Raw genomic sequence first — 19,299 nt, 5'->3', positions numbered from 1 at the left:
TTGTCGAAAAACGACGTTTTTTAGAGTTTATACGATTCCTCACCAGAAAATCAATTATTGCGGAGACGCTCCAGTTTATAAAAAATGACGTATTAATGTTATTTTTAATTTTTGGTATCATTTTAAGTATTAAAATTAGTTTATTTAAATAAAAATACAATTAAAATGTTGAAAATACATTTGTTTCGTTGAAATCTTAAAAATAGAAGTATAACTTCTTACGTGCTTACAAAAGTACACACATTCTTTTTTTTTTTGCAAATTTTATACAGTATGTCCCTGTAAGTTGTATCCATATGGAAAACATTTTTATTATTAACTTAACGAAAAAAAGTTATTCTTTATAAAAAGTTCTGCATGGTCCAAAACCCAAGATTCAAACATCAGATATTAAATTTTATGAATGTTATACGAGGTATGTCAAAAAGTTTGAATTTCACTCAAGAGTAAAATAGCTTTATTTTTCACAATATTGAAAATTGCTATTATGAAAAGTTGTTTGGAATTAAAAACTATATTCTAATATGCAATTAAATCCTTCTAATTGAAAAAAAAAATGTTTTTGAAAATTATGGGTAACTAACACTATTTTCAGTTATTTCAATTCTGATAACTCTTTTATTATTAATTTTATGAAAAAAGTGATTCTTAATAAAAAGTTCTGGATGGTCTAAAACCTAAAATACAAACATCTTATATCAAATTTTATCAATTTTATATGAGGTATGTCAAAAAAAAAATAAGTAAAGTACCTGCTTAGTTCAGAATATTTCAATTAGAAGGATGTAATTACATACTGAAACATCGTTTTTAATTCTAAATAACTTTTCATAATAACAATTTTCGATATTGTGAAAAATAAACGTATTTTACTCTTGAGCGAAATTCATATTTTTTGACATACCTCGTATAAAATTGATAAAATTTGACATAAGATGGTTGTATTTTCGGTTTTATACCATGCAGAACTTTTTATTAAGAATCACTTTTTTTCGTAAAACTAATAATAAAAGAGTTTTATCTGAATTGAAATAACTGAAAATGTTAGTTAACCTAAATTTATCAAAAAAATTTTTTTCAATTAGAAGGATGTAATTGCATACTAGAATATAGTTTTTAATTCCAAACAACTTTTCATAATATCAATTTTCAATATTGTGAAAAATAAAGCTACTTTACTCTTGAGTGAAATTCAAACTTTTTGACATACCTCGTATAATATTCAAAAAATTTGATATTTGATGGTTGAATCTTAGGTTTTGGACCATGCAGAGCTTTGTATGAGGAATAACTTTTTTTCGTAAAATTAATAATAAAAAAGTTTTCCATATGGATACAACTTACAGGGACATACTGTATATGTTACAGTTCAAGTTGATTCTCAGTTAGAGTTGACTTTTCCTAGTTCGAGTCAACTCCAACTGAAACGAGCAGTAAAAGTTGATTTGAAAAATTTAAATCAACTTTTACTAGTTGAAGTTGACTCTTCCTAACTCTTGTTAGTAAAAGTAGATTATACAATTTATACGAGTATAATCTCACGTGCATTTTTGATGAGTGTGCATTTCTTTGTTTTGACCCTTTCAACTACTTATTAGTCCAGGCTGTAACGTCGCCCCTGTTAGGTAAATTATTCTGACTCGATTTTTTTGCACAAACTTACTTAAAAAAATACATCCTTATAACAAATACACAGTGTCAGGCGCTACCGCGGTCGAAAAATTGTTTAACCAATTTTTGTTAACCAAATTCACAAAAATAATTCTTATCTACTCTACCTCATATTATGTGTAAGTTTTTATTGTGTGAAAATTGTAAATATAGATAGCAGTACATGAAGGGTTTATAGTGTGCCTGAAGTAATAATGTATTTTAAATGGGATTTACTTTTTCGCACACTTTCATATAATTAAATATCCTTAACTTTCGCCTCGTCATGGTGATGACATGTGAGCAATAAATTACAAAAAAAGTTTTGACAGTTTTGTGGTTTGACAAGTTTGAATTTTTAAATGTCAAAGTTCTAAAAAATTGTAAAATAGGAATGTATTCCAGTGACGAAGAGTTGCAGTTTTTTTATTTGTTTTTTGGTAGATAAAATATTGTATGAAACTGTGCGTGAAGTACTTTTTGGGCACTTAGGCGATGTATAGCACTCGGCCCGCTCGTGCTCTAAACATCGCGCGCGTGCGCAAAAAGCATACTTCACGAACTGTTTTATAAATAACTAAGTACTTCACTCCGGACAATTTTTTTTTAGATTATTTTGGTCATTCGGAGCAAAAAAGGTCTCTTGTGATTTTTCTCTAAAATTGATAGTTTTCGAGTTATACGCGATTTAAAATTTGAAAAATGCCAAATGACCATTTTTAAGGCTTAATAACTCGATTAAAAACTATTATTATGAAAATCAGAAAGTCACCTAATCAAAGTTTAAAGCTCCCCCTACAAGATCCTGAAGAAATTTTTGTCATTATTATGTCTGTTATTTTTAATTATCAACAATGAAAGCTAAAAGCGTATCGAGGCGGCCGTCAATGTGAGTGCGAGTAAGATCCTCCATTCCGACCGTCCAATGGTGCATCTCAGTCGCACTCACATTGACAGCCGCCTCAATACGCTCCTAGCGCTCATTGTTAATAATTAAAAATAACAGCTTAGTAATACAATAATGACAAATATTTCTTTAGTACCTTGTAGGGGGTCGTTAAAATTTGATTTGGTGACTTTTTGACTTTCATAATAATAATTTTTAACTGAGTTATTAAGCCTTAAAAATGGTCATTAACGCATTTTTCAAATTTTAAATCGCGTATAACTCGAGAAAATACATTTTACAGAAAAATCACAAAAGCCCTCTTTTGTTCTGAATGACCCAAATTAATGATGTAAAAAAAATGTCCGAAGTTAATTTTTTTTTTGTGAATTTGTTTAAAAAAAATTGTTTAAACAATTTTTCGATTACGGTACCACCTGACACCATGTGGATTCGTTATAAGGACCTCTTTTTGAGTAAGTTTGTGCAAAAAAATCGAACTGGACTAATTTACCTAACGGGGGCGACGATAAAGCCTGGACTATAAATATCACGATTTGAACATAATATACAGTAACATTTAATTTCTAGAATCGGTTGTTTGTGTGAATCAACTTTTACTAAATGGCATTGGGAAGATTATACTTTAACTAGTTGGAGTCTACTAAATGTTGAATGAAAATCTTCATTTTGTATTTATAATCAACTTCTACTAAAACCAGCCGTTTGAGTCGACTTAAACTAGGAAAAGTCAACTCCACCTGGATAATCAACTTGAACTGTAACATATACAACATCGACGCCAACTTTTATTGAAACGTGAAGATTCCGTGTTAATCATTTTAGGTATATTACCCAATAATTAATTTAAAACATGTAAAAATAATATGACCTACCTACTTGTTTGCCTTTCAAATGCATGTGTGCTCAGCGTTTCACATTGAAAACACCCTCAAAACTAGTTCAGCCGAAATCCACGAGAGGCCGTCATTGTGACTTAATATCGCGAATACTGCGTCTTTACCAGAGATCTCTGTAGATCTGGCTAATAGGGATATGCCACTCAATGCATCGGGATGTAACTGTGTAACGCCAATATCAAGTACAGTGGTCTAGCTATCTTTGTCTGTCGTGCGAGTGTGAGCGTATCTACCAAGAGGTGGGAGTAATGGAACGACAGTGACACAGAGGCGGCAGCCATCATATGCCAGAGAGAGAAAGATAAGCGCCCGTAGAGAGAAATAGATAGACCACCGACCCGAACTGCTCCGCGTTACGCTATTTTTCGGACCTGGCCTAATTTATTGTGTTATTATATCTATGGTCTTTACACCATTGACATATTAAGCGTAGACTCGGCATACTCACCAAAAAAGCGTAACGCGGAAACAGCATGGAAACAGTCGATCGGTGGTCTATCTATCTCTTTTAACCAAACGAGCCTGCGCATGTGACTGACAAAGATGGCTAGACCACTCAATCCAATGTCGACGTTACACCCCGATGCATTGAGTGGCATATCCCTATATACTCTGGGCTAATTAGCAAAATACAAGGAAAAGTTATTTACCAGCAATTTTGTTGCTGGAATCGAATCTTATGATTGTATATATTAATAATATAGGTATGCAAAGTCCGCAGATAGTGTGCTACTTTTTTTATAAACAAAATGGCGCCCGAAAATCATGTTTTTTTCAATTTTTGCTTTATAACTCCAAAGATTTTAACTTTACACCAAAAACACTAAAATAAAAATTCACCGTGATTAAATTCTGCATAGAGACGTGTTTTTCCCGATTTACTTCGGTGAAAATTTTCTCAGGAAAATGCGGGTTTTTCCAACAAAATCTTTAATTTTCAAATAAACTTAGATAAGTAATTATTTATCAATAATTACATAACTTGGTAGCATAAAAGCTCTTTTCGTATAGATTATAATTCCAGAACCCGATGGAAATTGAATAAACAGTTTAGCAACCATTGAATTGTTAATTACAAAGTTACGGTAATTATCATACATAAGAATAATTATGATTTTTGTATTAAAAGACACTGTACCTATGTAATGTACTTTACAGAATTGAAATTGGACTATTTAAGCGGCCTCAAGAATATTTTAAAATTATAAACAACTTTTTGGCTTTTAAAAAAAAATAGAATATCTCGGGAAATACTAAATTAAATTAAATCATAAAAACGGTATTGCAAAAAAGCGGCAGGAAAAGCGGTAGGAAGCTTCTATTAAAATAAAAAAAACTTTTAATTGTGATGAGTGGTTCCTGAGATACAACCGGTCAAAGTTGACCGGCATTTACGGCAAAAATATAAACTATATAATCATAATTTTGGAACTATCACCATTTTATTTTTGACCTCTTTCTTCACACCAATTTTCATATCTTTAAAACATATACAGGGTGTCCCAGACTAGGCTATATCTCTTAAACGAATAGAGATTTTCGAATGGGACAAAAACTGATCTATTCCATTTTTAACACACTGTAATATGGCGTACAAAAAATCACCCCCTAAATATTCATCCCTTAGTTACAACCGCTAACTTTAATTTTTTTAATAGCACTCTGTACATTTTTTTATAGTTTTGGATGTCTTCTTTAATCGTCTATTCAACACATTTTTTAAAAATAAAATCGGTTCGTAAATAATCAAGAAAATATCAGTTTATTTTTGTTAATTATGTGTCCCAGACTAATTTATCCAGGCTATATTTCTGAAACAAATAAAGATTTTCGAATGGGACAAAAACTGATCTATTCCATTTGTAATACACTTTAATATGGTGTAGAAAAAAATCATCCCCTACATATTTATCTCTTAGTTACAGGGTGCTATTAAAAAAAAATTAAAGTTAGGGGTTGTAACTAAGGGATGAATATTTAGGGGATGATTTTTTTCTACGCCATATTAAAGTGTATTACAAATGTAATAGATTAGTTTTTGTCCCATTCGAAAATCTTTATTCATTTAAGAAATATAGTCTGGATAAATTATCTGGGACACATAATTATCAAAAATAAACTGATATTTTTCTTGATTACTTACTAACCGATTTTATTTTTAAAAAATGTGTTGAATAGACGATCGAAGATCACATCCAAAACTATAAAAAAATGTACAGGGTGCTATTAAAAAAATTAAAGTTAGGGGTTGTAACTAAGGGATGTATATTTAGGGGATGATTTTTTACACGCCATATTACAGTGTATTATAAATGGAATAGATCAGTTCTTGTCCCATTCGAAAATCTCTATTCGTTTAAGAGATATAGCCTGGCTAGTTTAGTCTGGGACACCCTGTATTATTATAATAAAAACTATCGATATTACGAGTGAAAATTGCCAAAAATAGCAATGTTCCATTCGGAAATTAGGTTGGAGAAAATGTAATCTCAAAGTTCAAAATCGGTATGCGTTAAAAAAATACATTTTCTCGGGTTCCCATGGAGCAATTTTCTTCATTCTTTTTTTGTTCCCATGTAACTCGAGTACAGCCATCTAACTAACGCATTATTAAATGTCAAAGTTGCTTTTGTTTTGTTATAATAGATTAATTTATTTATAAGGGAAGAAAACTAAATATGTTTTCCAGTTGTAGACTTTTTTTAGATAAACTTCCTACAAGCGTACCTTTTAACGTTAAAAACACAAATATTCTCATTTGAAAGCTGTATAATTATTTAAACAATCTTTATTTAAACAAATGTAAAAATTTTTTATAATAAATAGTTAATTTATTATAACAAAACAAAAGCAAATTTGACATTTAATAATGCGTTAGTTAGATGGCTCTACTCGAGTTACTTGGGAACAAAAAAAGAATGAAGAAAATTGCTCCATGGGAAGCTGAGAAAATGCATTTTTTTAACGTATACCGATTTTGAACTTTGAGATTACATTTTCTTCAACTTAATTTTTGATTGGAATTTTGCTATTTTTGGCAATTTTCACTCGTAATATCGATAGTTTTTATTATAATAATATATGTTATGAGTATTTTAAAGATATGAAAATTGGTGTGGACAAAGAGGACAAAAATAAAAAGGTGATGGTTCAAAAATTATGATTCTATTGTTTATATATTTGCCGTAAATGCCGGTCAACTTTGACCGGTTGTATCTCAGGAACCACTCATTTAAGTGGGGAACCACTCAGAAACTACTCATTTAAGGAACCACAATTAAAAGTTTTTTCTTTTAAAAGAAGCTTCCTGTCGCTTGTTTTTCAATACCGTTTTCATGATTTAATTTAATATTTCCCGAGATATTCTATCTGTTTATAAGCCAAAAAATTGTTTATAATTTTAAAATATTCCTGAAGCCGCTTAAATAGTCCAATTTCAATTCTGTAAAGTACATTACATAGGTACAGTGTCTTTTTATACAAAAATCATAATTATTCTTATGTATCGTAATTATTGTCATTATTATAGCGACCTTAACTTTGTAATTAACAATTCAGTTGTTGCTAAACTGTTCATTCAATTTCCATCGGCTTCTGGAATTATAATCTATACAAAAAACTCTTTTATATTACCAAGTTATTTAATTATTGATAAACAGTTACTTATCTAAAATTTTGGTTGAAAATTAAAGATTTTGTTGGAAAAACCCGCGTTTTCCGGGGAAAACTTTCGTCGAAGTAAATCGGGAAAAACACGTATCTATGCAGAATTTAATCACGGTGAATTTTTATTTGGGTGTTTTTGGTGTAAAGTTAAAATCTTTGGAGTTATAGGGCAAAACTTGAAAAAAACATGATTTTAGGGCGCCATTTTGTGTATAAAAAAGTAGCACACTATCTGCGGACTTTGCATACCTATATTATTAATATATACAGTCATAAGATTCGATTCCAGCAATAAAATTGCTGGTAAATAACTTTTTCCAAAAATGGCCTATTCTCCGATAATCTGCCCAGATTACTAGCCAAGTCTATCCTCTTTACATGTCTCTGCTTTACACACAGTATTCAAATATTTGTTCAAGATTAACCCATATTAATTGCTATTTAAATATACTATTAAATTATGAGAAAATACATAATCTTGTTTAAAATAATTAAGATTTTTCTATATTTCAAAAAATTATGGCGGCATGCCCACAAACAAAGTAAAATTGTATCTACATTCGACACTGTTGCAATTTTAACTTTTAAAAGGTATCAAAATTTTATTTGAAACATTTAATCTTATCTAACCATTAACACTCTTCCATATCACTGATCTAACATAACTAAACGTAACCTAACCTTACCATATCTAACCTAAAACTGCTAACAAACTAGAATTTTTTTTGTTAGAAGTAGGTAAAAATAAAATGTTGTAATCTAACTTAACGTAGGTAACCAAACCTAACCAAATCTAATCTAAATATGTTAACAAACCCGTATTTTTTTTGTTAAACGTAGTTAATAATAAGATGTTACTATACTTTCATCTGTTAATTTTATTTTTCACAAGAAAATATATTTTGTAAAACTATGGCAACATTGTTAGAATTACCCTTCTTGAGTTCTTGAGCTGATGAAATATGACAAATGAAACATGAAGAAACAAAAAACAGTAAAATCCTTTATAAAATGTATATTTAAAATCCCTAAAAAGGGCTACATCACAATCACATAACTAGTTTTCGACTGGTTTACCAAGTATAGTTTTCGACTGGTATGTGAACAAGTCAAATCACAGCTCAGATGTTACCTGGGGCATATTAGCAAATATTTCAAACATCCACGCTTAAGTCAGTATTTTCGATGGATGTTTGCTTGACGGATTACTTTTACAGGGCTTTGACCCTAATATTTTTGTAAATTTATCTTGGTGGTTAGCATGTAAACTTCACGTAAGCACTGATGATGACTGGTAAACCAGTCGAAAACTAGTTATGTGATTGTGATGTAGCCCTTTTTAGGGATTTTAAATATACCTTTTATAAAGGATTTTACTGTTTTTTGTATTACATGGTATACAGCTAATTACAGGAAAACTTTTTCCTTGTGGATGAAAAAACAGTTGTCATGATGTCATGACTTGTTGACGTGTTGTTATGGACCGTGATAGTCGTGACGTCAAATCAATGTTGGCTACTCTGAAAAGTTTTCCAAACAAAGCAAAAATTCACACAATGGTGTTTGTTTTCGTTTTTATAATTGGAATATATTGCTTGTATAGTATATTTCCCACCATATTTCCAAATAGGACTGGTTAAAAACCTGAAGACTGAAGAAACGCAGTAAGAACTATGAAGTGTGTAAATCCTTGATTTTGTGTAAGGACATTTATAAAATTAAAAGCAATGTGATTGATATGACTAACAAGGATTGTGTCTTTAGAAAAAATGTGCAGATGATTGTTAACACAAAATAAAATTAAAAATATTTACACAAATCACGTGTATAATCAATAGGGCTTTTCATCGATTGTTATTTGTTTCGAGCTTCTGTCATGTGTCACATAATATTTATATATCTACGTCATACGTCTTTGGTTTGTATCATTGGTATAGGGCTTTTCATCGATTGTCATTTGTTTCGAGCTTCTGTCATGTGTCACATAATATTAATACATATACGTCATGCGTCTTTGGTTTGTATTATTGTATATACCAATAACGTATGTCGTAGATATATTAATATTATGTGACACATGACAGAAGCTCGAAACAAATGACTGTGAATGAAAAGCCCTATATACCAATAACGTATGACGTAGATATATTAATATTATGTGACACATGACAGAAGCTCGAAACAAATGACTGTGAATGAAAAGCCCTATTGACAGTTGCTTTGTTTGGAAACCTTTTTGACGTCACACTGGCTGCATTTAGCAGAAAACTGTGATGACTAATCGATTACTTAGCGATCTGTAATGTGTAATCACCAACGATTCTTCTGAATGGTATACTTTCATATACATACGAAATAGGTTATGACAACTGTCATATTTTTCCATTTTTGTTTTGTTGCTGATTTATTTTATCAGCGTGATTTATATGCCTTCAATTCTTGTTTTGTTAAGATAACAGATAACTTAAAATTAGTCTTAAAATACATGTAGAATACACGATACACGTAGCGTCATACGTCAATCTGGTTTCGATTCGCTAAGTAATCATATTTCAAAACCGATGTTTTAAAAGGCTACCGATAAGTCATCGAATGATAACTAATCGAAAATTTATGTGGCATTCAGCAGAAAATCACTAAGCGATTAGTCAGCGATTGCGTCTGCTAAATGCACCCACTATCACGGTCCATAGGGCTTTTCATTCACAGTCATTTGTTTCGAGATTCTGTCATATGTCGTATAATCCGTGTATATTAATATTATACAACATATATGATAGAAGCTCAAAACAAATGACAATCGATGAAAAGCTCTGATTTCGACGTTTCGTGTATTTAATTGCGGTAGTTTTTAAATAATAAGACATACATATTTTAAATGGAAATTACATAAAAAGAACGTTTGTCCCGAATAAAAATCCATTGTACAATCAGTAAAAGTGAAACAGAATTCATTGATATAAATTTAATGTAATTAAAATCTTATTTTAGGTAGTAGACAGTATTGACGGTAAAAATATGGCGGTACGTAGTTCGTCGGATCAGCTAGTTTATACATAGTTATCTACATAATATGTAGATGATTGTAATATGTAATGTAATATGATTTATATATTATATAAATCTTACCTGTTCGTGATGCCACACCCCAGAATATTTTAATAATTTTCGGCAACCATCAAATTTGTTAACACATTTAAATAAAATGTTTTCGGCAATAATTCCATATAGTGATTCTGCCCCTCCGGATTTGTGGTTTGATTGTTCCTTATTATCAACACATCTCCCACACTGTATAAGCCTGTTTGGATAAACTTTTATGGGTTTCACCGATAAATATTTATGACAAAAACTGCAAAGTAATGTCTCTAATATACTATCTGGAATTATAAACGCCATAATAATATTGTAGATAACGTCTAGGTCTAGGGATAACGAGATCACGAGATATAAATCTATCTATCAAATAACAATCTTCCTACACAAATACGTAACTGTAAAATATAATATAAAATATTTACTACCGAAACGAAACTCTAGCCTAAATTACTCTAAAGAGCAGCAGTGAACAACGAATTCTAACTCTATTCTATTTATATTTTTGCGGCTTTCGACTTTTCGTTTCGCGCTAAAGGCAAATCGCTGAGCTGACTGTTATTGACTTTTACTAAGTGCAGTGCGCAGTGCGTGGCAGCGTTGGATAAAATTCGTTCATCTCAATAATTGACACCGGGGGATCCCAGCCCAGAAATACCTACCATGAATTTTTGTAAATTCTGACTAATAATGAAATTTTATTTACTTTTTTAACAGTTTGCAAATGAAAAAGAAGAGAAAAGTTTTGCTTATAAAGGATCTGTTAATTAAATATAATACACTGCCGAGCAAAGAAATCGGGTCACTCGATGAATTATACACGTTTGATGTCTCGAATTTCTTCCTAAACCTGTTGTCCGATTTAAGTGATTTTTTTTAGTATGTTATAGCCTTATTATTTAAGAATATTAATGTAATAATATTGTTGCTAGACAGGTAAATGCCATTTTATACCGGGTAATAATCATACTGTGTTTTTTCCTTAAAGTTCGGAACACTCTAGGGAATGTTATAGCATAGATAAAATATTGAAATTGAAACTCACATGTAGCCTTAGGCTTTCTTAACATTTTCTTTTTTGATTCATTTGCGTATGTTGGATAATAAAAAAGTTAGGTACTTTAACAACTGGCCACAATCTTCATCAATACAGGGTGTTTCTAAATAAGTGCGACAAACTATAAGGGGTAATTCTGCATTAAAAAATAATGACCTTTTGCTTTATAAACATATGTTTGCAAATGCTTCGTTTCCGAGATACGGGATGTTGAATTTTTTCTTACAAACTGACGATTTATTTGTTGCTCTAAAACTGGTTGAGATATGCAAATGAAATTTGGTAGGTTTCAAGAGGTAGTTATTGCGCATTTTTTGACATACAAATAAGAATTTTATATTACCATTGGCGTGAATACGGGTATAAACATTTTAGATACATCCCGTATGCACACCAGTGGTGAATATAAAATTCTTAATTGTATGTCAAAAAATGCGCAATAACTACCTCTTATAACCTACCAAATTTTATTTGCATGTCTCAACCGGTTTAGAGCAACAAATAAACCGTCAGTTTGTAAGAAAAAATTCAACATCCCATATCTCGGAAACGAAGCATTTGTGGATATATGTTTATAAAACAAACGGTCATTATTATTTCATGCAGAATTACCCCTTAAAGTTTGTCGCACTTATTTAGAAACACCCTGTATTTTTTTTTCCTGGAAGCCGTCTGTTGTGAACCGGTTGTACTGCAGCCACTTGGCTTATTGTACATCTTCCATTGTTTATGAAACCCATTCCAGAATTCTGGAACCCTGTACCAGCTTGTACAGGTCTAGTGGGTGGGTGCCATATAATTTTGGAGTCATTTCGATGTCTCCGAAAAGTGTTTGCCGCCTCCGATCCAATGCCTCACAGTCATGCAAAATATGGTTGACTGTTTCAGGTTCTCTGTTACAGAGTCTGCAGCTCAAGTCTCCATGAAACAGCCCCATTGTATGCAGGTGACCCTTAACTGGCGCATGTCCAGTGAGGAAACCTGTTATGACTCTGAGCTGATTCCTGCTTGTTTTCAGCAGTAACTCAGCTCTACTAGCACATGTCCGTCCGATATACATCTTGCCATGTGTTTGACCGGGTACACTCTCCCAGTGTGAGTTGTGTTGGCTTCGGATCCAGGCTTTTTTTCGTTCGCGGACGGTGCTTTTTGGCACTCCCACGGCCGGCTCTGGACCCAGGTATTTTGTAGCTGATGCTCTCTTGGCAAGTGCATCAGCTCTTTCATTGCCGTATATGCCCCGATGACCTGGAACCCATACCAGTATAACACTGTTATGTTGTGCCAGTCTATCAAGTTCTTGTCGACATTCCCACACCAGCCTAGAGTTCACCTTAGGGCTTATAAGAGCCCCAATGGCTGCTTGGCTATCTGTGCATATGTTAACCCGCTGCAGTTCGAATGCCCTCAGGTTGTTTTCTCTTGCACACTGCAAGATTGCAAAAATCTCTTTCTGAAATACGGAGGTACATTCTCCCAGTGGAATAGAAATGTTGAAATTTCCACCACTATAGAATATTCCTGCGCCCGAACCGTCTGCAGTTTTAGACCCGTCCGTATACCAGGTGCAACCCTGCAGTCTGGGTCGAGAGTTTCCTCTGTCCCATTCGTCTCGTGGGCAAATGTCCACTTGAAAAGGTACTTCAGGCATATATCTTGATGTCATATGGTCAGAAATCATCATCCATTCGGCATCATTAATTTCATTCGTTATTTTACTATGTCCTGATTTAACTGGTACGTTGCTCAGGTTTTCTCGCAGTCTATAATAACCCATTCTCGCCTCACCTCTTATTGTTATATGTAAAGGAGGGAGATCCAGTAGTGCCTCCATAGCTGCCGTAGGTGTGCCCCTCATAGCCCCCGTGATCCCGAGACAAGCAAGTCTTTGCACCTTGCTTAATTTGATGATGGCACTTTTTTGCTGCACTTTTGGCCACCATACCACTGATGCATATGTAATTGTGGGTTTTACTACCATGTTATAAGTCCAATATACCATGTCTGGTCTCAAACCCCACATTTTTCCATGAGTACGTCTGGCTACCATTAACGTAGATACCGCTCTCTTCGTTATTCTTTCTATCTGCTGATTCCAAGTAAGTCTTGAGTCTAATATTATCCCGAGATACTTTACTTCACTCACCAGATTTAAATGTATACCATTTAGACTTAGAGGACCCAATTCCTCTGAATTCCTTCTTTTAGTAAATTTCATGATTTTGGACTTTAGAGGACTGATGTTAAGCCCTACATTTGAAGTCCATTCTGTAACTACTGTCAGAGCCTGTTGCATTCGATCTCTGACTGTACCATTAAATTTTCCGTGGGCTAAGATGACTAGGTCATCCGCATAGCCCAGGACGTGATGCCTATCGTTGTCGAGTCCAGCTATCAGGCCATCCATGACCAGATTCCACAATAGAGGAGATAAGACTCCCCCCTGTGGGCAGCCTCTGGCTACCTGAGCTGACACTGTATCCCCTAGCAACGTAGCATATATCACACGGCTTCTCAGCATGCAGTCTATCCATCTACAGCTTGTTTCGTCTATTCCTTTTAGACGGATCGCCCTTGTGATCGCTTCGTAAGAGGTGTTGTCAAATGCTCCCTCAATATCGAGAAATGCACCCAACATCACCTCTTGGTTTTCTAGAACGTACTCCACTCTCTGTACAAGATGGTGCAGTGCCGTTTCTGTGGAGACTCCCGCTCGATATGCATATTGTCCCCGATGTATCGGACTTTCAACCAATACACCATCCCTGATATGCCTATCGAGCAGTTTTTCTAAGGTCTTCAGTACGAATGACATCAGACTTAATGGCCGCAGAGACTTGGCCCTTTCCTGTCCGATTTTGCCAGGTTTGGGTATAAAAGCCACCCTTATCAGCCTCCATGCTTTTGGTATGTACCCCAGCCCTAAACTAGCCTGCAGTATCTTACACAATTTTTTGAAAAGAAGGTCGTTTCCCTTCTGTAGAAGTATTGGATAAATCCCGTCCGGACCCGGTGATTTATATGGCTCGAATGAGTTTATTGCCCATTTGATTTTGTCCTGGTTTATAACTTCTTTTGCCACATGCCAGTTTTCCCTAGAACCATAATTCATGATATCCAGTCCGGTTTGCCATGTGTCTAGTGGTATCAGTTTTGTCTCAGACTCAGGAAAGTGCACCCTGAAAAGCTCTTTTAGGGTGTCTTCACCATTCTGAGTGTATTCACCTGACTCTTTTTGGAGCGAGGGAATACTTATCTGAGGGTCCTTTGAGAGAACTTTATGGAGCCTTGCCATTTCTGAAGTCCCTTCTATCTCTTCACAATGCCTTCTCCACGATTCTCTTTTTGCCCTTCTCAGTTCCTTATTGTAGTCAGTCAGAGCTTTGCGATAATCGCCCCACTCGCCTGACCTTTTGGCGAAATTAAATTTTCGTCTAACCTCTGTCCTTTGATTTGCAAGATTATGATTCCACCAGGGAACTTTCCTGTTGGAATTCCTGACTATCTCCGGACAGTTGTCTTCGAACGCTGACGTGACAATCTCTTGAAATTGTTCGGCAGCCATGTCTAGGTCCAATGTATGCCTTATCTTCCCGTTAATCCTGCCTAAGCTATATTCTATGTCTGCTTGATATGCTTCCCAGTTTGTTTTACGAGGATTACGATAAGTTTCCTTGATAAGCTCATTGCCTGTCATTTCAAAACAAATGTGTCGATGGTCTGAAAAGGACACCTCATCTGACACATGCCAGTTTTTCACAGTTCTAGCCACGTTAGTCGTGGCAACTGTTATATCAATCACCTCCTTCCGTCGTGAAGTCACGAAGGTTGGTTTGTTTCCTACGTTTAATATGTCTAAATTATGTTGCATTATAAACTGTAGTACTGACTCACCTCTTGCATTGGTGTTTGTACTGCCCCAAGTCAGATGGTGCGCATTCGCATCACAGCCAATGATCAATTGCAATCCATTTTTCCTGCAATCTCTCACTAGCTGCTCCAATTCCCTTGATGGTGGTTGTTCGGGATCATCATATGGGAGGTATGCTGATCCGAAAACTATCTGCTTCACCCCTCCTCCATCTATGATCTTCATCTTTACCGTGGTTAAATCCCTGGAACAGTGATTTATCAACGGCAGTGTTTTGATGTTTCGTTTGACTATTATGCAAGTTCTCGGGACATCGGCAGATCGGCTATATATAAGCTCTCCACCAATACCCGATAGACCTCTTATTTTGCCCTTGTAAACCCAGGGTTCTTGTATCAAGGCTACATCAAACCTTCTCATGGCGACAGTAAGTTCTGCCGAAGCTGACTTACTATGCTGGAGATTCGCTTGCAGGATTCTGATTGGAGCCATCAATGCCTCTGATGGTTTTGAAGGATATCTTTTCAAGTCTGTAATACGCCTTGAAATTTGCAGCCTTCAATGTTTTATAGGAGACCTCGTCGATCGTGTATACGAGGATTTGCATGTCCTCTCCGACCTTCCGATTTTTCAACAACCAGTCTTCCGTCTTAAGGTCTTTATTTTGCCTCTCTAAACGGGTTCTGACTGTTGATTCTTCAGCCTCTTTCTCGGGGATGCGGGCGAGGACCATAGGGCGTTTTGGCATGTGGCTGGGATCGACCACATTTAAGTCGACTCCTTCCCACAGGCCCTCCATAGTCCTTACCACCTCAGTAGTCCATTTTTTGGTATGTTCGTTAGCACAGTTTACCCACAGAGTACCTGCGCTAAACGATGTTTTATGGAACTGTAGCAGTTGATTTTGACTTCCAACAGGAGCCTCATCCACTGCTAGCTTTAGTTTGTTGATGATCAGGTCTGCGTGAGCCTGATCTAGTTGAGTATCCGGATGGTGCCTGTGTGCCACCGCTATCCTGAATACTTTTGTGACATTGCTGTATGACCTAGTCTGCTCATGAGAGCTCCTTGGTCTCTTAGCAACCCTTTGTTGCGGGGGGGGGGGGGTAATGGTATTCTCCCGCGGTCTCTTTTTGCCCTCGGGTTTTACCAGTACTCCCGTTTTGTTTTTATGGGGATTTGCTGTGGTCCATGTTCCAGCAGCCATTTTTGCCTTTTTCGTCATCTTTCTTTTTTGAGCTCCAGAAAGGCGTTTTTTGCTACTTTGTGCAGAGTCTGTTCCGCTTGGAACAACTTCTGGCTCAGTATTTGGGACAGATACAGAATCCACGACTGAAGTCGCCTCTGTGTCCGTTCCCGTTTTTGTGTTTGTTTTTTCAATCTCGTTCTCCATATTTGTTCCCACGAGTTGGGACGAATTGCTGTCAGGCACGGCAGTGCGCCCTTACCGTGCTAAGGCTATAATCCCCCAGAGTTCGCCATCTCTCTAGGGCATCGCTTTAGATACACTTTACTCCCTGTACCATGCATCCCGTCGGCACGATGGTGTTACACCTTAGGATTGGGAGGATGGATCATTTGCCGTTACCCAGGGTGCACCACGTGGAGGCGATCCATCGCTACACCCCAACACCCTGTATTAATGAAGAACATGGCTAGTTGTTAAAGTGCCTAACTTTTTTATTATTTTATTATCCATCATAAGTAAATGAATCAAAAAAGAAAATGTTAAGAAAGCCTATAAGGCTACAATTGAGTTTTAATTTCAATATTTTATCTGTGCTATAATATTCCACAGAGTGTTCCCAACTTTGAGGAAAAAGCACAGTATGATTGTTACATCTGGTATAAAAGTACATCTACCTGTCTTACATTGATATTCTTATAGAATAAGGCTATAACATACTAAAAAAATCACTCAAATCGGACAACAGGTTTAGGAAATTTGAGACATCAAACGTGTATATTTCATCGAGTGACCCGATTTCTTTGCTCGGCAGTGTATCTACCTGGAATTTCAAAATAATAGAATGAAGTTATGAAGAAATCAAATAATACACTGTCTCCGTGTCTTCAGGATGAACCACAAATCAATTTATTAAAAAACAACAAACCAAAACCAAACAGAAAGGAGAAAGAATCAGTGCTCAGTGTAGTAGTATAGTTAACACTAGAAAGTCTGGCTTAAAGGGGTGATACACACGCGAGTAAGTACGCGAACTTATGGCTCGACGACCTTTTTCGCGCGTGTATTACAGCAAGTACGCCTACTTTAAGTCCGCCGAGTAATAACGCCGTCGATCCAGCAAGTTTGAAATCTTACTCGTAACCCGTACGTCGTACGTGTATCACTGCCACGAGCCGCGAGCCTCGAGCCATCATGTTATTGCGTTTAAAGTTACACTTAAAGGGGTGATACACACGCGAGTAAGTACGCGAACTTATGGCTCGCGAGCTTTTTCGCGCGTGTATCACCGCAAGTACGCGTACTTTAAGTCCGCCGAGTAAGTACGCCGTCGATCCAACAAGTTTGAAATCATACTCGTAACCCGTACGTGTATCACTTCCACGAGCCTCGAGCCATTATGTTATTGCGTTTAAAGTTACACTTATATTTTCACTAATTAAGCAAATTGCCTAGAAATAATTCAATCGTTTATTATTGAAAGGAGACAAGTTATAGGTCTGGATCCCGCGTATGAAAAAAAAGTTGATTAATAGCAAGCTGAAAATTTGTTAATAGCTTAAGGGTATCTAGTCGGATAAACTTTGATATATGGGAACACTGGAACAGGGGCAGTATTAATTGTGGAACAGGTTAAAAATTTGGAACGGTCAGACCACGAAAACGACACATTTATTTTGTCCGACAGAACAGACTTAAACTCTCCGAACAGAGATTAAACTCTCATGCAAAAATCAGACTGCTATTTATCACCTGTCATAATTCCTGTCATTTGACATATTCTACATGTTTCACTCATTAAAACGACCATTTGGTGATAAATAGCAGTCTGATTTTTGCATGAGAGTTTAATCTCTGTTCGGAGAGTTTAAGTCTGTTCTGTCGGACAAAATAAATGTGCCGTTTTCGTGGTCTGACCGTTCCAAATTTTTAACCTGTTCCACAATTAAATCTGCCCCTGTTCCAGTGTTCCCGTATATCAAAGTTTGTCCGGCCAGACACCCTTAAGCTATTCACAAATTTTCAGCTTGCTATTAATCAACTTTTTTTCATACGCGGGATCCAGACCTATTACATTTTATAAGTTTTGAAAAAACCGTAAAACACTATTTTATGCTATACTAAATTATTTTTGATTATTTGTTTTTGAGTAAACCTAATTATTTATAGGATGTTTTATCCTCCCGATGAAAATATTACCCTCTTATCTATGATATTTTGTTTGTAACCCACACTTTTCGATTTCGTCTTTTTTATTAGTATTAAGGCTATGGGTACATAATTCGCAAATATTTTACGTGTATCCCTACTTTTTCTGTCTTTACACGGCAAATTACGTGTAGTAAAATTCACACTGGTGTGGATATGTAAACATTACTAGAATGTCATTCTACTTGAAAATGTCATAATTAATTTAAAGAGATGGCTTTTGAATGTTCTTGGATAACTGTTATTTTTATAATTGCAAATTATTAATTCAGTTAATAAATGTGAAATTTTTTCACTAACTATGTTTTCAGTGATTGTAATAATTTATTTGTACAACAAAAACTAATAATCAATCGAGAAAAGAGGAAAAGTGTTAAAGTGATTTTTTAATAATATGTTGTTATTTTGGAACGCTTACAATTTTGAACATCTCTAACAACAAAATACTTGGATCACAGGATATATCAATCTGATGTATTCTCTGCTTGGATCTTCCACAAATAATACACAATAAATAACTTTTTATTAAGTTCACGTCTTAAATCAATTATTTATCAAATACACTATATATCAATAATATTTAATCAATTTCTCAAAATATTCCCGATGCAATGTCAAATATTTAAAATTGTCACTGATTGTCAGTGTCTGACTGACAATATATGCTGACAATATTATATTCGGTTGAGTGCGTTGTAAGACAAAGACAGATTTGGAAAATATTACCACGGCATTGTGTTCATTTTTTTCAAATCCTGA

General features: G+C 34.9%; 1 protein-coding gene across 1 annotated transcript in view; it reads right to left on the bottom strand.

The window, feature by feature from the left end:
• The window catches only part of LOC126890037 (uncharacterized), a 43,119-nt gene extending 32,423 nt beyond the window's left edge, over positions 1-10,696 (bottom strand). The window contains exon 1 of the mRNA XM_050658854.1: positions 10,252-10,696. Within this exon, the coding sequence (XP_050514811.1) occupies positions 10,252-10,521 (270 nt within the window). The 5' untranslated portion in view covers positions 10,522-10,696. The remainder of the gene's footprint in view (positions 1-10,251) is intronic.
• Positions 10,697-19,299: the final 8,603 nt, after the last annotated feature.

This window comes from Diabrotica virgifera, chromosome 8 (assembly GCF_917563875.1).
Source record: "Diabrotica virgifera virgifera chromosome 8, PGI_DIABVI_V3a".
Taxonomy (NCBI): Eukaryota; Metazoa; Arthropoda; class Insecta; order Coleoptera; family Chrysomelidae; genus Diabrotica; species Diabrotica virgifera.
This window is presented reverse-complemented; position numbering and strand designations above follow the sequence as displayed.